This window comes from Zeus faber (assembly GCF_960531495.2).
Source record: "Zeus faber genome assembly, chromosome: 17".
Lineage (NCBI taxonomy): Eukaryota > Metazoa > Chordata > Actinopteri > Zeiformes > Zeidae > Zeus > Zeus faber.
Genome location: NC_137204.1, coordinates 10188774 through 10210630, shown reverse-complemented (window position 1 = coordinate 10210630; position 21857 = coordinate 10188774). Strand labels below are relative to the sequence as shown.

Genomic DNA, 21857 nt, shown 5'->3' with positions numbered 1-21857 from the left:
TCCCCCGAGCAGTGGAATTGAAGGGTAGCTTTGTTATTTTCCGACCGATATCCCATTAAAACATCTTTTTTTTTCACAAGATCGTGTTTTCATCGATCGCGGCGCCCTCAAGCAAGCTAAGAGTTGCACTTCACCTTTTCAGGGATCTTCAATGAAGTTAAATGGGGCAAATGATGGAATCCATCTGACCGTGCCCTGGCTGTCTGCCAAGTCGGGAGTCCCCCCCCCCCCTCCAGTGCAGGCCTGGAAGGACTGCTTTTTCAGCTTGACCACCCTACTTTTGCATTGCAAACACAATATATCACTGTGACAGAAAAAAGCAGAAATGTCTGTCTCTATGTCACTGTGCGTTCATATTTCTTTATGTCTGTGTTAATTCTCGCCGCATTTATTCAATGAGATGTATTTGCACGACTGAGTGTGATTCTGTTACTCTCAGGTAGTGATAGCGTTGCATATATTGACAGAAAAATCTTTAGAGAGGTATAGAGACATCATGGTGAAATAGTGCAAACTTCAGTGCTTGCAATCCCGTCATTTTCCATCCACTGCACCCATCCTCGCCGCTCCCTTTGTCCCGTCTCAGCTTCCACCTTTTTTTCAGTCCTTTCTTCCTTCCTCCATTCTCCCTAGAGTACATTTTATCCCCTAGTCCTCACACGTCCTCTCATCTCCCATCACCCCTCTCCTCCTCCTCCTCCTCCTCCCCTCTCTCTCATCTTACGCCCACCCCACCATGAGAGTAGACTATAGTGATTAATGCAAGCTTTAATTGTCATGCTCACTTTTATAATCATTAAAGTGTATTATGCAGCAGTAAGGGTATTAAAGTTCAGCGAGAAATTAGATGCATACTGATGAGAATGCAAATGAGCTCAGCATGAAAGGATACTCCCCCCCCCCCTTGTGTGTGTGTGTGAGTGAGTGTGTGTGCGTGCGTGTGTGTCTGCGTGTGTGTGAGTGAGTGAGTGTGTGCGTATGTGTGTGTGTGTGTGTGTGTGTGTGTGTGTGTGTGTGTGTGTGTGTGTGTGTGTGTGAGTGTGAGGGAGAGAGAGATTGTTACAATTATCTCCAGGAGCAAACAGGAATTTTCCCAATACTGTAGCTCGAAGAAAAGTCTGGCTGTAGAAATCATATTATAGGGAGGGTGAACAAAATATACAGTATAATATTAATGTATGTAATGTTGTGGGGGAATTAATATTAAAAAAAACAACCGCCAAAATAAAAATAAAAAGATGAAGACATTTAAGAAACAATAGATATAAAAAAACACTAAAAATAAAAATAAAACAAAACTAATAAATAAATAAGTTAACACATAAATAAATGAATAGACGTCTGAAAAGTAGCAGAAATAAGTACCACAATAACACATAATTTTTTTTCTCTGACCTGTTTCTAGCTCTTAACTTAAATTCTCATATTTCATATTTGCTCATATTTGTGCAGAGTGTGAAGACGAAATTCTATTAAAATATATATATTTTTTTTATAAATTACAATATTTAAATTATATAGATCCAGTAAATTAAACCAAACCAAAAACGAATCATTATAATATGTATATATATATATATATATATATATACATATATACATATATAATATTGTATATGTATATACAATAAAAAACATTTTTTTAATTGTATTTTTCTGTCAAGCATCTCAAACAAGTAAAAAAGTGAGAGTGAGGTCATGGGTTGTTAATCACAACTGCCTGATTATAACGTACAACATGAACCATATAAAGAAATTATGGAGTGACATTTTAATCAACACATTAAATTAATAATGTCAGTGAAACATAACCTTTTGATGAAAATGGAGATGGGTCTCCATCGTCATCAGTGTGCTTTTCATTGCTATAAAATGACACAACCAGGAAGCCAAATTATTTACACAGCATGAGGTGTGGGTGCTGACATGGGAATAGGGTGGCTCTGTAGAACAGGGCCAGAAGGTGGTTCCGTAACTGTTAATGGGAAAGGAAAAGCATTTTCATATAATAACATTATATGAAATAATTTTTCCTTTCCCATTAACAATTGAATCTCCTCAAGCTGAAACTTGAAGCGCTTTTGAAAGAAATGTATTCATTGCATGTCGTGTAGATCAATGCCTGATCCTGAGCATTATTGGTTTAGTAGAGGCATATTCATGAATTCATGAAAACTACTCTTAACTAAATATCTATATAAACTTTATAAAGGATAAGGGTTAGCTTTGATGAAACGTGGAGGCTCGTGTTCTTTGTCATAATGAGAGCTTCTAACATTAGACAAATCAAGTAATGTGGTGAACCTTGCAGTTACAAAAACTTAAAATTCAATCAAATTAGATAAGATAAGACAAGACAAGACAAGATAAGATAAGATAAGATAAGATAAGCTAAGCTAAGCTAAGTTAAGTTAAGCTAAGATAAGATAAGATAAGATAAGATAAGATAAGCTAAGTTAAGTTAAGTTAAGATAAGATAAGATAAGATAAGATAAGATAAAATAAGATAAAATAAGATAAGATAGCACTTTATTGATTCAGGCGTTGCAGCTGCTCAGTTGGGAACATGAAGTACAGAGTGTGAGGATGTCCACACTAAATGAACAATATATACGTAAAAAAAAAAAAGCAATAACTAAAAAGCTCAACATGTAAAATAAATAAAGTAATAATAAGGTTACGGCTACATAACCCTATTCCCATCTATTTTGCCTGCCCACTTTGTATTATCTTTTTAAGTCTTATTTATTTTTTATTTCATTTATATTATATTATCTTTTTAGGTCTTATTTATTTTTTATTTTATTTATATTATTCTATTATATTCACTCACTGCATTATGTGTTAGGAATCAGTTACTTTCAGTTAGTTAGTGAGGTAGGAATTAGGTTAGCTATTATGTTCTGTTTAGTAACTATTGTGCATAATCCCCTGGTGCGTTATAAAAACATTTCACTTCATATATGGACACCACACTACAACACATGCACGTGCTTTGGATGGTGGCCGGTGACCTCTGCATTTGACCCATCCTGGCTTGTCTTTCCTCCGGGAAACACAGCCAAGAGCAGTGGGCAGCGTTCGTCGACGGGCCCTCATCGGACCCGGGACCTTCTTGCTGTAATTGAACAATCAATCAATCAATTTACCCTACTGGAAGAGGCTCTAACAGCCTCTTACCATCAAAACTCGATTTTTCTGATTTTCTTTCTCAACATTTTAAAAACAAAGGTAGAGGTAGAACTACAAGCAGGAATTGGAGATATTCAGCTGAAAGATGGGGACAACTAACGGAACAATATCAGGGATCAAGTGCAAATAAGAAAAAAGAGATTTTATATATATATTATTTAGTATTTTTATATATCTTATTTGTATACTGTATATGCATTTGTATATTTGAATGTATATATATATATCAAGATTCAAGATTTTTTTTTTATTTGTCACATACATATGTGACAAATACATATATGTCAGTTATTACAAGCATATGAGCTTTTGAGATTAGATACGATCAAAGATCACAAATAAAAAAGAGCCAAAACGAATAAAGAATAACAGTAAAAAGCGCTCCTCCACATTCCAGCGGACCTCGAACGTCACAAAGGGCGTCTCCGGAGCACTGCGCCCTGCCCCCAAACACGAGGGCCCCGCGGTTGACAGGACCGGAACGTCCGCGCGGAACCAGATCCGCAGGCACCGCACCTTCTCGCCGCGTTACCTCGGCGGACTCCACCGGCGATACGGAAAGGAACACGGGGTCGCGTTTACCCCCGTCTTTTCAAACCGTTTTTTGATCGTTTTCTCCTCCTTTATCTCGTGCGTGTGTGTGTGTGTGTGTGTGCGTGCGTGCGTGTGTTTTCCGCGTCGTGGTCCATTTTTAGAACAAGCCACGCCCCCTCTGTTCATTTGTCAACAAAGGGGTTTGACAAGCCGCCGCGAAGCACCGCCCCTTCAAAACACACACACACACACACACACACACACACACACGCACACACACACACACACACACACACACACACACACACGCACACACACACACACACGCACACAAAAAGAAGAAGAACAAGAAAGAAGGAGGATCTGCCGCGCACCGGACCGGAGGTGAACCTTCTTTCCCTTCCTCCCCCTCATCCCCGATCCGGTTCGTGCGGCGCGGCGACTTCCTCCCCCCGTCCATGTTAGTTAGTGCGGCGCTATCATGGCGGAGCGCGTCCAGCAGCCCCCAGCCAAGCGGCTCTGCTGTAGACCGGGACACGGCGCGGCGTGCCGGCCGGGCCAGCGGGCCGGTGGAGCGCCGTGCGCCGGCTCGGGGACGACGACGACGACGACGACCCGGAGCCCGGAGTCGCTGCTGGACATCGCGGCGAGGAGGGTAGCGGAGAAGTGGCCGTTCCAGCGGGTGGAGGAGCGCTTCGAGCGGATCCCGGAGCCGGTCCAGCGGCGGATCGTGTACTGGTCTTTCCCCCGGAGCGAGAGGGAGATCTGCATGTACTCGTCGTTCAAGACGGGGGCGGAGGAGGTCGGGGACAGCGGCGACGAGACGCGGCTCCCGTTCCGGCGAGGCGTCGCGCTGCTGGAGAGCGGCTGCGTGGACAACGTACTGCAAGTCGGTGAGTGATGCCCCCACAAATAGTACCAAGCTGTGGTACCGGTACTAGTAAACACTGATGGTACTGTTATTATATTATTATTTGTATTAGTTTTACTACTATAGTAATATTGTATTATTATTAGTAGTAGTTTTACTACTATAGTACTATTATATTAGTAGTAGTAGAAGTAGTAGTTTTACTACCATAGTAATATTATTATATTAGTAGTAGTAGTAGTTTTGCTTCCATAGTACTATTATCATATGATTATTAGTAGTAGTATTAGTGTTACTACTTTAGTACCATTATCATATTATCAGTAGTATTAGTGTTTCTCCTGTAGTACTATTATTATATTATTATTAGTAGTAGCAGTATTCGTCTTACTACTATAGTACTGTTATTATTAGTAGTACTATAAGTGTTACTACTGTAGTAATGCTATTATAATTTTATTATTAATAGTATTTGTTTTACTACTATAGTAATGTTATTATATTATTAGTATTAGTTTTACTACTATAGTGATGCTATTATATTATTAGTAGTAGTAGTATGATATATTATTATTAGTAGTAGTATTAGTTTTACAACTATAGTGATGCTGTTTTATTATTAGTAGAAGTAGTATTCGTTTTACTACTATAGTGATGCTATTATATCATTAATAGGAGTAGTATTAGTTTTATAACTATAGTGCTGTTATCATATTCGTAGTATTTGTCTTAGTATTAGTTGTAGTATTATGGTAAAATTGCCTGCTTGGTTGTAAAGTTTCACCCAAGGAGGCTCTGACCAGAACGACTCTTTTAAAAGGGTTTTCAAACCGGTGGGGGGCGGGGAGCTTGAAGCCGAGGCAGAGTATTTAACCAACACCCACTGACAATAAGGTGAATTAGCGCCACATGGTGAGATTTAATCCGTTTAGATGTAGTTACATTCAGCAAAGTTAATTTGGCACAGAAGTGACTGGTATGTATGGTAACAATCTGGCTTGTGTGTGCCTCCCATTTCCCCCTAAAAAGTGGAAATGAAGCCTCTTTCCTCCGTGTCATCTGAAGTGGGTAATTTCTCAAAATGAATGTGAGGGAAAAAAATAAACACACACATATATATACACACAGTATATATGTGTGTATGTGTGTGTGTGTGTGTGTGTGTGTGTGTCTGTGTGTGTGTGTGTCTGTGTCTGTGTCTGTGTAATATGTACACCGATCAGCCACAACATTAGAACCACTGACAGGTGAAGTGAGTAACATTGCTCATCTCATTCCAATGGCACCTGTCAAGGGGTGGGATATATTAGGCAGCAAGGGAACAGTCAGTTCTTGAAGTTGATGTGTTGGAAGGAGGGAAAAAAGGCCAAGCGTAAGGATCTGAGCGACAAATAGTGATGGCTAGAAGACTTGAGTCAGAGCATCTCCAAAAACGGCAGGTCTTGTGGGGTGTTGCTGTTCTTAGTACCTACCAAAAGTGGTCCAAGGAAGGAAAACCGGTGAACTGGCGACAGGGTCATTGGCCCCCATGGCTCATTGATGCACGTGGGGAGCGAAGTCTAGCCTGTCTGGTTCTCGACACAATATTGGTGGTTATTAGTGGTGCTTCTAATGTTGTGGCTGATTGGTGTATATGTGTCTGTATTATATGTGTGTGCATGTGTGTGTGTGTGTGTGCGTGCGTGTGCGTGTGTGTGTGTGTGTGTGTGTATATGTGTATACATTTTGAGGAACATAAAATATGCAAAAGGGATCTTCTCTGGCATTGAGCCAGTGTTTATAGCCATTTTAATCCAAATATTTGGGTTGGGTTGAATAATATCTCTAGTAAACAAAGTACTTTTAAGAATTGTATTCAAACGTTAGCATACAAATAATAGAAAGAAAGGCCTATATGACAACAGGCCAGAGGCAAAACCAGTGAATAATAGTGGCGTAATGAACTGGATGACTGACACTTTGTCAGAGAGTGGGTTGTCCAGGCTGGAGGTAACAAATAATACATTTAAATTCATAGGGGGTGTTTCACACTAAGCAAAGCTTTTCCAGTGATAAAGGAGGATATTTAGGATATTAACATTACAATGTTCCATATGGAGAGAATAGATTATTAAAAGTGGAGGCCTGGGGTTCCTCTTCTGCACCCCCCTTTGGAATGCCCTCCCAGGGAACCACTTCCCTCTTTCACTTTTAAAAGCCCTTACACCCTTTTTCTTTCTTTTTTTTTTTTTTTGGAGTACATCTGCCGATGTATGTCTACAGTTTTTAGATATGAAACACAACTGCTTTGTTGGCTATATACAATTTGTTTGAATGCATTTTCTATGGATTTTTTTTTTAAATTATTATTATTGTTTATGTTTTACTCACCTAATTTTTCCCACTTTGATTGTTCCTGCAACAGACTCACTGTTGTTTGTGGACGGCGGAAAGGTGGAGCACAAAGCAGTTTTGAAGTGAGAGACTTGATCGATTATTATAACTTTTGTTTTCACTTCCATTACGCTTTAAATAAACTGCGTGTCTGGTATCTGTGCTATCTCAATAATCTTCAAAGAGAATCCAAAAAGGGTTTAAAAAAAACAACAAAAAAAACAAAAAACAACGCAGACTGACTAAATCTATCCCAAATGATCTGTACTCAGCACACCCCCAGAAAGACATTGGTAAACAACATCTTGTCATGCCCCCGACTCCCACAAGGGATTTCGATTACCATTTGAATATCACCAAGGACACAACTACCTCCACTGATACCAACAGCTTAAATCATCATCTTAATAGTTCCCTATGTGCCACAGCACAGTTTAAGCACCCACGGGTTCATCAGGGGTGTTCCTTAATATTTGTGCGTCTTTCTCCTCATTCCATCGTCTCAATCCGTTTATAGAGGAAAACAGTTGAGGCGTTTGAGATTATGTGTCCGGCACAAACATGGCGTTCTGTGCGTAGCACAATATACGTTAGATTGTCACTAAAACAGTAAACAGTGAGGACGCCGATTACATGGAAGGGCTCTCAGATAGTATGAGAGCAAGACTGAAAAACATTATGGAATTAGTTTCTTTCAGAGCGATATGAGGAAAAGCTAGTATTACCATGTTGGGTTGTGTTCTCACACGGTATGCAGAATATTCACAATTGGATTTTGAATTGATTCATTTCAGAGCATGTAACGCTGATGCAGTAGAAGTACATTGAGGATTTTATGGAGAGTCTCAAACCTTGAAGGTCATTGGGTCGCCATGAGAACGGCGTCTCTTAAGGTCAAGGAGTTACACAAACTGCTATCTGATATCTGACATTTATTTAATAACCAGCGATTTGACACGCCTGGGAATTAATCTTATTATTTTTTTAATTTTCTTTTTATTATTTGTTTAAATTGTGGCGCCAAAACAGCCCAAACCCAACCCAGGTCTTTTTAACTTTATTCTCAAGGGCGTCTTATCTGCTGGCTCGGTGACGGCCCGGCTGAAGGTTTCATTATGGACGTGATGTCGATTTTGAGCTGCCTATCTCTGCCCTTACGTAGCAGTGTGAGGGGGCCGATGAAGGAAGCACCTTTCCCACATGGAATCGGTAACATTGCTGCATAAAAATATCCTGCAAAGGCGGTAGAGAGTCATTCCCACATTGGCCTCTTTTACGGAATGGAGTCTGTTCCCAAGTAAATGACTGTTACGGATACAGTACATAGTGGGTTAGGGTCAGTATGTTACGTCCAGTGTAGATGTGATCGTTTGGACAGTCTGTCGGCAACGGATGTACAATCTGAATTGTTTTTTGTTTTTTTTCCTGGCTTCAGAGACCAGCGCTTGGCTTACCTGTCCCTGGCCTCCTTGACGGACTCAGTTCCCTCACCCAGACACAATAACCCAAACTTATTAAATCAGTGTAATCATTTTCTTTACCTGTCCTACACTCTCTGCCTCCAGAGAAGGAACGTTCTCCACCTGTTCTACCTCTCCCTGTCCGCTCGTCCCCTCATTGGCTTCACACTCAAACCCAAGCGCTTGTGCCCGATGTCCCCGCCACCACATCCCCTAACTCTAAAGGACACGTCCAGGGTCTGAGAGGCATTTTTGAGAAGAAAAAGAATAACATTTAAGAATAAAAAAGACCCGTCTCTGTACCGGCTGGACGTGTTTGAGTTTCTCGTCTTTGCAGCCGAGTTCCACGGTTCGCATCGGACTCAAATGTTTTATTTTCTTCCCGAAAAATATTTTTAAAATATTTGTACTAAATAAATATTTGTGAAAACCCACTATTTGTGTTTTAATTTGATTCGGCAATGTAACTGCTTCTATTCCGACACACGTCCATTTACAGCCATAACATTTACCCGGAAATAATACTAGGTCGAGAGTGGAGAAATTTACGGAACGCCTTTTACGGAACATCGACACCGGCTCCCATTCCCACATGATGCCAATACTGAACATTGCCAGTAGATTTATGGCTTCCAGTACTTGTGGGAAAGGGGCTTAATAGTTCTTCTCACATTTAATAAGAAGGGCTGCCAGGGATAGAGCTCACCACCATCTTAGTGTATGCTTTCAGTTTTCTTTAGGGGCTGCCTCCATTGTATTGAAGACTGTGTGTATAGCAGGATGCAGAGGGATAGAGGGGGTCTGTTCTCCTATATACTGTATCTAAATAAATGACTGGTGGGTGGGTATATTGTTACTTGCAGCACACATACATTTGATTTGAATGTATTTTTATATATTTTTAAATTATTTTTTATGGACACTGATTAAATTCAGATTCTCTATCTTTATTTATAACGCCTGAGAAACAAACATGCATACCGTATCTCTGGCCTTTCCATGACTTGCTTATGCGGCAGAGTTGGAGTTGAATATCTTTATGGGAAAATGCTTGTCGTTGTTGACAGATGGAAGGATCGTATTGTTGCGTTGACAATTTAGCAGTGGGGCTGCTTGAAAGCAGTTGGTGGGAATGTGTCTGTTTGTGCATGCGTGTGAGGCTAATGTTCAGGTTCCCCCCTCCCTTTGTCCTTCAGGGCGGTTGAGCGTGTTTTTCATATTTATCCGTGTCACCCTGATCTGTATTCTTTTCCCGTACCCCCCCGTACCCCTCCTCCCACCCGTTTTTCGTTAACCTTCAACTTGGGAAAGATCAGAGAAAAGAGGAGAGGAAGGTTCATGGGTATTGGAATAACTTGCAGGCAGATAAAGGAGCAGGGGTGCACCTATGATTAACCCTTGGCTCTGATTGGCTCCTAGTATTTTGATGTAATAGTATTTTGATGTAATAAAAGATACTCTCTCTCTCACTCTCTCTCACACCCACGGACGAGCGAACAAGTAAAAATACTGCTGCACGTCCAGGCCGTCCGGTCCATCTGTCTTGTTCGGGTTATTCTTCTCTAGGCCTCTCCAGCAAGTCAAAGCCTGTGCCCTTGCCCCATGGGAGTCCCGGAGGGCCCCATGGAATGGTCTCTGAAGAGAGAGAGAGAGAGAGAGAGAGAGAGAGAGAGAGAGAGAGAGAGAGAGAGAGAGAGAGAGAGAGAGAGAGAGAGAGAGAGAGAGAGAGAGAGAGAGAGAGAGAGAGAGAGAGAGAGAGAGAGAGAGAGAGAGAGAGAGAGAGAGAGAGAGAGAGAGAGAGAGAGAGAGAGAGAGAGAGAGAGAGAGAGAGGGGCGCCAGCCTTGCAGCCCCGGAGCTCCTCGAACCGGGAACGCTCCGGCGAACCGTTTAAAACTGCGGAGCTTTCCAAACACATCAGCGCTCTACTTGAGGTTTACCCAGGTCACGTGATGCTGACACTGACCGCTCTTCGGGGGCCTGCATGGAAAAATAGAGATAAAAAAAAAAAAAAAGAGAGCGAGAGAAAAAGGAAAATTGCCCTAGTTACCTTGTTGTCAAGCAGCTGGCTCGCTTCTCCCGAGCTGTGTGTTCATCAGGAGGTGCTTATGAGAGATGCTTACTTTTTAATGGGAACTTAAACGTATCATCAATCAGAGGCCGTTGCCCCAACTCCCAGCTACAGCACGTCTAATGAAGACCAATGGTCCCTCTCCTGTTCTGTCCTTCTCCTCCTCTCCTCCACTCTTCTTACGTCCTTGCCTCCTCTTTGGTCCATGGACATTGTGCGGCTCCCTCTGAGCGAACCGAGGCTTTAAATGACCAAATGGAAATATTCCCAGACTGCCACTGACCCCGTGGACGTTTTGGCCGGTGGTACAGAAGTACAAAAGTTCCCACCATGGAGTCGGCGGCCCTATAATCAGTCACTTCCTGCCCGCCCTCTTCAACTCCCCTCCACTGGGATCGCCTCCTCTCTGCGCTCTGTTTCCTACTTCTTTTCCTCCCCATCTCCTCTTCATTTCCTCCCCTTGTATCCACTTCAGGATCACTAATTAGGTCAATGTCAGTTTGCTCTGGCTTTCTCTGCGTCTATTTGGGAAAAACACAACACCAGTTAATAACAATAAATAAAAAATTTACCCTAGGAGGCCCATTTCTGTGTTTTCAGGTTTGGTTGCACTAACAGTGTCCTTGATAGATGAATTGAATTAATTCTAATCAACATGAAACCAATTTTTTAAAGTCATTTTTTAAATTCAACGAAAGCTAGTAACACAAACGATTTGTTCGTATTGAACAAATCTTTTTAACGACTCCGTTTGATTGTTTCGTCGGCGAGTCGCAACTCTGCTCATTGGCGGATTTATTATGAAAAGAAAGATTTGACAGCATCTCTTTTATTTGATGGGATGGCAACTGAAGATTCCGTCAAGTTCAAGGGAAAAATGTTCCAAATCGTAGGCTAGCTGATTTGTCACCAAACGGCTTATTAAGAAGACTGGTTGCAACCCTCCTATTGCTTCAGAACAACAATTGCTCCGATCAGTGCTTCCAACCTGTTCCCGGTACACACCTAGTTTCACCTCGTGTCTTTTTTGAGTTGTGCGGAACGGTTGTTGCCGTGTCAGAAACAAGCTGAGCGAGGCGGCGCGAGGGGGAACGTCGAACAACGCCGCATTGTTAGGGTTTCATTCCAGTCGGACCCGTTGTCTCACCGAATAAACGGCCGTGCAGTTGAGTGTTGAGCAAGTGTTGAGCAAGCCTGGTTCTCTGTTCAAACCGGATAGAGTGAGGATAAACATGTGCGCTGTTCTGGTTCGATGCCGAGCCACCATAAGGTGTGACCTCGCATCCTGTTCTGACAGTGAGGGCTCCTGCTTTTTGGCAGGGATTTTCTCTCTCTCTCTCTCTCTCTCTCTCTCTCTCTCTCTCTCTCTCTCTCTCTGTCTCTCTCCCTCCTGCGTGACGTGTGGCGCTGTAGACGGTTTAACAGTTGGGATTAGTCAGCGAGATGTTGTCTCACCTGACAAATACAACATATCAACAATCAAATGGATTATCTGAGTCATTGCTTCCACTCCTACTGTAAATCCACCTGTCACACCTGTAGTCATTGTCAGTCCAGTCATCACATCCCATGTTCTGTCAGTGTCCCCTGTTTCTCACTCTGTACGTGAATACTCGATACATGCATATTCGATAGAGAATGCTGATATTCTCTATCTTTCTTAAAAAGATCATTGCCGAATGTCATCCGAGCATTACTAGACATGAGGATTTGATCTGGTTCCCAAATAGAGCCTCTATCCACACAAGATTTTTTTCCTCAGTTTGTGAGACTGACAGAACCAATCTTATTATTCTACATTTTAATGTGGCAAACCATCGGCTTCATGCAAGTAAACCAGAGTTTCCGTTATCTGGTAATTGCCGGTCTTTGACCGGGAAAATATGTTGAACTCCGACATATTTGAATCTCTACAGTCATAATGTCAGGTGAAAATAATGCGTGAATAATTAGTGCTGGGCGACATTTTTATTTTTTTCCTTGATGTCAAAATAAGAAGAAATAAGACTCATCATTTCGATAAAAAATTCTGCAGATCTGTTCGTTTCCACGTTCGGCAAGTTGCAACGAAAAGCCAATCAGTTTGGACAATCTAAAGCTGACCTTTCATTTCAAACCAATCACGTTTGTCGATATAGAAATAAGCCCGGCCCCCCCTCCCTTGTGGACAGGTTGCACTAATAAACACAATTTTCACAATTTTATTGAAGTGAAATGTTAATTAAAGCATCTGCACTTGTTACTTATTGATTATGAACGGAAATATTTGATTTCAAGTAGTAATATTCGTAATACTTGTTTATTTATTTTCAAAAAAGCTTAACGGATGGGAGTTATTTTATTTTAAATATTCAATAAAAAAAACAATTATAAACGTACAGGCCTTTATGATTTCATTCTTTATATAGCCTGTCTAGCAATTGTTTTTAAGTTCAATAAACACAGATTATATTTGACCAGAATCTCTCCCATTTGTCCAGGTCACCAACATGTTCCAGGACACGTTAACCGGCACCAATTTGTTGTAACGGAAACTCTGAAGTAATCATATGCCCTCAAATAATAATTTGAGTAATAAACAATAAACAATTATTGTCACCCCTAGACCTTTTTTTTGTGAATAAACTGTCATTGATGTACAGTATATTCCTATTTATATTGAACTGTTTTTTGGAGGAAGTTTTGAGGAACTCTTCAGTAGTCATCCGTGACCTGTGATTTCACTCTGGCGTAAATATCAGCTGAAACCCTGGCCAAATTTCCTTAGTCGCCGCCTCAGAAATGGCCATACTACCATACAATTTAGTGTGCCAAATTAGTATGCTCAAAATCATAGTGTATAGTTATGTTGAGTTCATGTGCGAATGGAAGTGGCACGTCTATATGACAACGTCGTATGACCCAGAGAAGCCATTTATTTTTACTAGCATACTAAAAGCGCACTAGACAATATGCACCATGGAAACATGATCAGAGAGCACAAAAATTAAATGACACCAAAAGTATGGTGACCTTCGTGAATCAGGCAATGGCTTTAAATAAGATAGCCACGCACCTGAAAAAAGCTTGCCTCCACTCTTAGGGCAATAATTCAGACAAACAACTGGAGCTGTGATGAACCTGCCTGGAAGAGGTCCCCAGCACACTGTGATGAGGGTGTGATGAGGTCACCGAGCCTCCAAAACCCCAATCAGATGCCACCTCCATGGCAACAAGCTGCTTCGATGAAAGGCGTGCCAGAAGAACGAAAGCCTCTGGTGTCATCAAATCACAAATGTAGGGATAAGCATTTTCATTTATTTTAGTGGTCGACGACTAACGAGAATTTTAGTCGATTAGTCAATTAACCGGGAAGTCGTCACCCCCCCTAACATAGCCCATTAACCGCACGTAAAAACAGTTACCAGTACATAAATAATACAACTACACCAGGTGCTGTTTAAAATCATTCTTTTATTTTTCAAAATAGTCCAAGTGCTACAGTGACCAAACAAAGTTTTACCAGAGATGACAAAACCAAAACGGTGAAAATTTCAAACGACTCCGCGCCACAGTAGTAGATCCGTGGTAAAACATCTTCATCCCACACAACGATCATTCCAGCACGATACTTTTTTCTCAAATTTTCAATTTTTTTTCTCACCCTTCACTCCGTCCCGCCGCCATCATTCTCTCATACAAGCACGTTCTTCTGTGTGCTACACTTAACATGTATTAGAGTCCGGGTGGAGTTTCTCGTAAAGCGTGTGCTACACTTATTAGAGTCCGGGCGGAGCCGACTAATCATGCCCATCCCTAGTAAGCACCTGGAGTTTGCTAAAGGTCACTGGTATGTTGATGGAACTGGCATCCATGGTCAGATGAGACCGAAACAGAGCTCTTTGGCAACAAAGACCAGGTGGGGTTTGCCTAAAAATGGGGAAGGTCATGGCCGTGCAGAGAACAACCGAATCCCGTCTGTGAAGTATGGTGGTGGATTTGTGATGCTGTGGGGCTCTTTTGCTTCCAAAGGCTCTGGGAGCTTTGTTGGCATACATGGCATCAAGTTCAAGTTCAAGTTCATGAGATTATTTGTCACATACATATACATACGGTCATACATATATGCAGTGATATCAAGGACCCCATCAAGAACCAGGAGATGTTAAATACAAATGGAAGCTAAAACCAAGTTGTGGTTGGATCGTCCAGCAGAACGATGATCCAAGCCCAAACCTCCAAATCGAAACAGAAATGGCTCCTACCGCCTCCTTTAAGCATGACAGGAGAAGACTCTGTGTTGTTATGTTGGCAAAAGGACAAATATGTTCTCCTTGAACTTATTCCCTCAATGGGCTTCAGTATTCATGGAAATGGATTTTACACTCAACATCCAGAAGTATTCTTCATGCTGAGCTCATTCTTCAGATGGCTCATAGCTGTGCAGGAATCAGGAAAGTCTATATATATTTTATTATTTAGGGCAGTGGTTCTCAAAACTTTTTTTAGTAGTGCACCCCCTCTAAAGCTGCTTTCACACATGCACTCCAGACAATGTCCGGATTTACCCTTTCACACATTGAGCTTACAACCAGAGATTGTCCATGTCAGACGTGTTTACACTGCATGGAAATAAGGCGTTTGGTTTTGACGACGGCAGAGCCTGGGTAGAGCATGCAGGAGACAGAACGTAGAGACGCAGATGTAACCCTAACCCTAACAAAAGAGTGGAAAGGAATAAATAAAGCAGAAAGGAGTACGCAGCAGCTAGGCTCCGTGCACAAAGATCCACACGAAGATAAATAACTGGCGCATGATAGAGACATCATCGACATGCGACGTGCCCACTCGCTCTCTGTCAATGGTACGGACAATCGCCTGCTCTGTTCACACATACCGCTCAACCGGACTTTATGCAGACTTTGTACTAGTCTGCTGGCTGGGTAAAATCCCAGTAATGTTTGGGTCAAATGATTTGGACGTTTGCGTTCACACATACCGCTCCTCCGGGTAATGTCCAGATAATCTCAGGTTTACAGTGAAAACAGCTCATGATCTTTTTTCAGCTGATTACGTCTTTCTCTGGCATTAGGCGAAAAAAAAATAATTTACAAATGATGTACGGTATGTGCGTCGTATGTGTTAAACATTATATATAACCAATATTTTTAACACTTTTTTAATTTTAGGAGTACCCCCTGCAGTACCCCACAGTATCCCCATTTGAGACACTGGATGTGTGTGTGTGTGTGTGTGTGTGTGTGTGTGTGTGTGTGTGTGTGTGTGTGTGTGTGTGTGAGAGAGACTAACAGTATATCTTACCTATACCAAAGGTCGCACAATGCTGCAATACTATAACCAACAATAGTTACTTTTTTTGTTTAGCAAATATGTAAATATGCATTCCCAAATCAAAATCAATGCACAAATTTACATAAATTTGTAACATGAGCTTAATGTGAATTGCCTAAAAGAAAGATGCATGTTGAGCCTCACATTTTGCAATGTGGTGTGTCAAAAGGCATGTAAACTCAATGTCGCATCACTGATGTTCTAATGATGTTCACAGGGGAAAGGTCAAACGCCATCCAATATCATTTTGTTAATAATGTGAAAGATATCAGGTGATCATTTGGCTGTATTGCCCTACCCTACTCACGTCAATGGGACTCTATGGGGACCCACAGCCCCCTTCACAGAGACAACGACACAAAACGTCCTCCGTTTTCCGCCATACAGGGCTGTCATTTTTGTTTCCCACACATACAGGATACAAAAAGCAGAATACTAACTGAAAGATTGGTTTATGACACATGTGGTCTATTGTTTCTGGCACGGAAGGGGTTAAATGCAGTTGCTACGCAGTGCTCAGCTGTATTATGCAAGCTGGAGAAGAGAGAGAGAGAGAGGGAGAGAGAGAGAGAGAGATTAAATCATTTCAGAATGCTGAGCTCAGGGCTTTGGCCCACTGCCAGGCATGTAGTCTGCATGTGCACACACACCCACAGATACGTGCGCGGCACTCAGCTGAGGGCATTCCAAGCTTTCTAGCAGCCAACACCACCCCCTGCTTTGTAGAGCAGCTCCCTCCCCTTTCACTCTCCGTCAATGGTCTCTCCATTCCCTCCCTCCGTGACGTTGGCGGTTCAGCTGTGGGACAAGCGTTGCCGAGGTGGGGCCGGACGCCTCCACCGTAGGCGCATTGGTTCGACCGGCTGGATGTCAGCGCGTCACTTGGAAAGGAGGAGTTTGGAGGAACAGGGGGGGATGTGTTTCTCTGTCATGTTCTGCCTCTTAACCCTCACCGAGGGCTGACTTTCTCCCTTTCGCTGTTGTTTAGAAGTCCCTATGTCGGGCCCCCGTCCCTGCTGGTAGCGGCTCATTCCCAAACGCTCAACGGGCAACGAGGACCCCGCGGCCAAAATAGTTCCGTTACTCGTCTCCATTTATAGTCATCAGAAAGGCATGGTCGGCTCAAACATAAATAAGATTGTCGTTGTAAATTTTTAAATGTTCACATCTGCATATGTGCATTTATTTTGCGCATGAAAGCCTTTTTAGGTCAGTTTGACCAGTTTGAATCAGGACGGCTGTGGTATTTGATCCATGGTTTTTGGAGCATTTATGTGCTGTTAATGTGTCTTATGTGACACTGTGTACTGTGTCATTATCCTTACACATTGAATGACTGGAATTTAATCTAAATTAGACAAACTGATTAAAAGATTGTCATACTCCCTAACACATATTTATTACCACATTGCACTGTATATAATTATTTTCTGGAGATACTGTACAGATATACAGTACATACATTTATTACATTTCATACAGTATATACTGTATTTTGCTTATGGATACATTGCCTATTTTTCCTTCTATCTTTGCTCTCTTATTTATATACTGTGTATATCAGTCCAATCTACTTTTTACACGCCTTTGTTGATTTATACCTGTTTTTTTTTGTGTTTATGTACATATTGTACATCATGTATGTCGGCCACCTATTTCATGTATAAAAGTCATGAACCGCTTACAATAACAATTAATTGAAAAGAGACGGGACACTGTGGCATTGCACTTACCCTGAACCAGGCATTTTATGTCCCCTGTGCCGGGAAGAAATTAGAGAGGGAGAGATTAAAGAGAAACAGTAGATCAGAAACCAGAACTTTGGGATGGTGCTTTTAGACATAATGGTAACAAAAAAGCTCTCTGTGAGGACTTTGTTTTTTTCTATTAAGAAATGGATCCATCACTTTTATGTTCATGAAGAAATAATCATAATAAAACCAATTTTAAGCACAGGGGTAGTGACCAATTTAATTTATCTATTTTTTATTTTTTTAACCACAACTTCAAAACACCGTAGACAAACATCCTGTTATGTTATGACTCGGCTGCGTGGAGCACGAGGACATCGCGAGTCCGGGCTCCACGTTAAAGATCCTTTTCATCTTTTTCGCTGGTGGTCTTGGGCCACAGGCTCCTCTTTCCGCTGAGCCAAAGTGATATAAGATGTAAAATATACAAGATGAATTATTCAATCGACATATAAAAATGCAGCAACATCAAAAAATGTCTTCAAAAGGAGATTTAGGAGCTTTCCATAGGCCGTTGGTTATTCCTTAATGTTAAATCCTGCTTCTATAACTTTGATTTAACATTGCTTCTATAACTTTGATTTAACATTACATTTCACTGCATATATGTATGAAAGTATGTATATGTATGTGACAAATAAAAATCTTGAATCTTGAATCTTGAATCATTTGAAATGTGAAAAGTTAGGCATATGTTATAGTAAAGGTAAATATGATACCGTTAACTTTTCTCACTACCAATGCAGGTTCTGGATTCTAAACTTCCTAAATAATTGTACTCAATGGTATCAATTCAGAACATTATTTTAACGGAACGTAATGATATGTGATCCACTTTTCCCATTTTATACATCCCCTTTGAAAATATTTCTGTCAAAAAGGCAGAAAGCCAATATTAGCACTTATCTTTTCATTTATCAAGCTGCAGGATGATTATGTCTGTATTTTACAGTGTAATTAAATCACAGTCTCCCGCATCGTTGGTTCTAGACCTTTCCGATAACTAATTAGTTGCATATCTCAAAGCGCTGCTCAGTGTGAAGGACACCAAAGTCCTATTATAGAGTTTGACTGACGGCCGAGTCTCCTCTGTCTCCGCAGGCTTTCATCTGAGCGGCACGGTGAGGGAACCAGCCACGTCCTCGGAGCCCGAGCTCCTCTGCTGCGTGAGCGTCAGCTTCGACCGCTGCAAGATCACGGCCGTGACGTGCGGCTGCGGCAACAAGGACATCTTCTACTGTGCCCACGTTGTGGCGCTGTCGCTGTACCGGGTACGGAAACCCGAGCAGGTCAAGTTGCGCCTGCCCATCTCAGAGACACTTTTCCAGATGAACAGGGACCAGCTCCAGAAGTTTGTCCAGTACCTGATCACCGTGCACCACACGGAGGTGCTGCCCACGGCACAGAAACTGGCTGACGAGATCCTTTCGCAGAACTCGGAGATCAACCAGGTCCATGGTGAGTACAGGGGTGACGGGAAAGTAGACGACACAACAAGATCAAGTGTCACACTGAAAGTCAGAACTTTGGTCGTGATGTAATATTTGACTCTCTTTTGAGATTTGGTTCTTGACAAGTCACTCAGTGAAGAAGAAAGAGTTGTTTGATTTTTCGACTCTTCACCGACTGTCGATGGATACAGCGGCAGGGAAAGGAAGGTACACAAAGGAGGACCTCCTCTCGCTGCAGTGGAACTGCTCCGGACTCAAACACCCCATCCTGGCTGAGTTGAAGAAGCCATACCCTGGATGTAGAGTGGGCGCTTAGCTGAAGGCGAGGAGATGGAGATATAAGCCTTTTCTACCATCGATCCTCATGGGGAACTCTTTGCCCCAACAAAAGTCAGATGCTTGAAGCACTCCTGAAGAACCAGAGAACATACCGTGACTGTAGTCTCATGTGTTTTACTGCGATGTGGTTAAGCTTCAACATCCCTGACTCCTGTGTGGATCTTACCGGCTTCTCTATGGTACGAGCAGACAGGGATGCGAGAGCAAGTGGAAAGAACAAAGGTGGGGGACTACATTGTAAACAATTTATGGTGTAACCCCGGTCACATTACAATGTAGGAAAGAGATCTGCTGTCAGGATATTTAACTTTTGGCAGTGGGTTTTAGACCTTATTATGTACTGAGGTAGTTCTCTCACATCATTACCATTGTTGTTTACATTCCACCGTGGGCAGGGACTGCATTGGCATGTGACATCATCCATGAGGCTATCATGAGAATAAAGACCCAACACCCGGATGCATTCATTGCAATATCGGGGGATTTCAACCACGTCACCCTCACCTCCCACCCGACCGGCTTTATACAGTTTGTTGTATGCCAATGTGAAGGAGGCTTACAGTTCTTCAACTCTACCACCACTTGGCCGGTCAGATCACATTCTGGTGTTTCTCCAGCCTTGCTATAAACCCTGTGTACTGAGGCAGCCTGCAACCACCCAAGCATCCAGGAAGTGGTCACCAGAGGCCAGCGAGTCTCTTAGGGACTGTTTTGAGTGCACAGATTGGAATGTAGTGCTGGAGTCACAGGGAAACAACATCGACACTGACACGGACAGAATGGTACCACTGACTACATTAACTTCTGTATGGACACTGTTATACCAGCAGGGACTGTATGCTGTTTCCCCAAGAACAAACCCTGCATCACCACTGACATCAAGCTACTCCTCAAACAGTAAAAGGAGCCCTTGAGGGATGAAGACAGGGAGAGGGCCAAGCACGTGCAACAGGAGCTGAAGAATAGATTAAAGCAGACAAGGAAAGTAGAGAGTAATCTGCAGCGCAACACCAGAGAGGTGTGGAGGGGAATGAGGACCATCATTGGCTGCAAAAAAAACACTAGTCCGCCAACAACAGGTGATGTGGACAGGGCCAATGAGCTCAACGAGTTCTGCAGGTTAACAGGTTTTACACTGCAGCCAATGTCTGCCCTGCCCCAGCATGTACAGCCCCACCCGTTCATTCTCTCACCACTCTAGCAGCAGCTTTCCGTCCTTGCAGCAGCCTCCCCTGCTTGAGCCTCTCCCTGTCTCCTTCTCCATCTCCTCCATCTCCATGTGTACCCTCCCATCACTGCAGCTACATTTCCCCCCCACACTGGAGCCCACTCCCCTGTCCTTCACAGCAGGTGAGGTGAGGACGGAGCTGGGGAGACTGCGCCCTGGGAAGGCAGCCGGCCCAGATGGGATGCTTTAGGACTGCGCTGCCCAACCGAGAGAGCCTCTCCAGAGGATCTTCAACTACAGAGTCTACAGATGGGGAGGGCCCCGGTTCTGTGGAAAACATAATTTCTTGGAGCAGTACCCAAAGTAGGGGGCCTGGGCAAGCTAAACGACTTCAGACCATTGGCCCTCACATCACATATCATGAACATCCTGGAGCGGCTGCTACTGTGCCTCCTGTGACCCCATGTCAAACACGCACTGGACCCCTTGCAGTTTGCGTACAAGGAACACATTGGAGTGGACAATGCTGTCCTCTACATGCTCCACGGGCCTATTCTCATTTGGATGAGCCATGTGGTTTTGTGACGATTATGTTCTTTGATTTCTCAAGGGCATTTAACAACCAACCCCCCATACTTAGAGACAAGCTCGAAGGGGTGGGGGTGGAGCCCTCATTTGTTTCTGGGATCTGACAGATCTGATCCTGTCAGGTTATCTGACAGATTACCACAGTTGGTTAGGGAACTGCCTCTGGGGCGGCGGCGAGCAGCACTTGGGCTCCACAAGAGACTGTTTTGGCTCCCTTCCTGTTCACATTGTACACACTGGACTTTAAATACAATTTGTCCTGCCACATCCAGAACATCCAGCTGGACTGGCCCTCCAACACAGATGCTCTCTACCGAAAAAGGGCAGAGCCGGCTGTTTTTCCTAAGGAGGCTTAGGCCCTTTGACGTCTGAAGTAAAATGCCGCACATGTTTTGCCAGTTGGTGGTGGCAATGGCCTGTTTTATACTGCGGTCTGTTGGGGAGGCAGCATGAAAAACAAGGACATGGGGCGGCTGGATAAGCTGGTGAAGAAGGCTGTCTCAGCGTTTGACAGGAGGTTGGACTCACTTGGGACTGTGGTGGATAGATGCACAAGGAGTAAGATACAGGCCATTCTGGACAATAACAATCATGCCCTCTACAACATTCCGGCTGGCCAGAGAAGCAGCTACAGTGGACGCATCATCTCGCTGCACTGAAGAACTTAACGGTTCAGGAGATCCTTTGTCCCCACTGCCATCAGGCTGCACAACACCTTGCCAATTGTCAA

General features: G+C 42.8%; 1 protein-coding gene across 1 annotated transcript in view; it reads left to right on the top strand.

The window, feature by feature from the left end:
* Positions 1–4117: 4117 nt before the first annotated feature.
* LOC307243209 (zinc finger SWIM domain-containing protein 6-like) overlaps positions 4118–21857 on the top strand; it is a 30764-nt gene continuing 13024 nt past the window's right edge. Inside the window, exons 1-2 of the mRNA XM_080017884.1 lie at positions 4118–4619; positions 18683–19039. Coding sequence (XP_079874010.1) covers positions 4208–4619; positions 18683–19039 — 769 coding nt within the window. The 5' untranslated portion in view covers positions 4118–4207. The remainder of the gene's footprint in view (positions 4620–18682; positions 19040–21857) is intronic.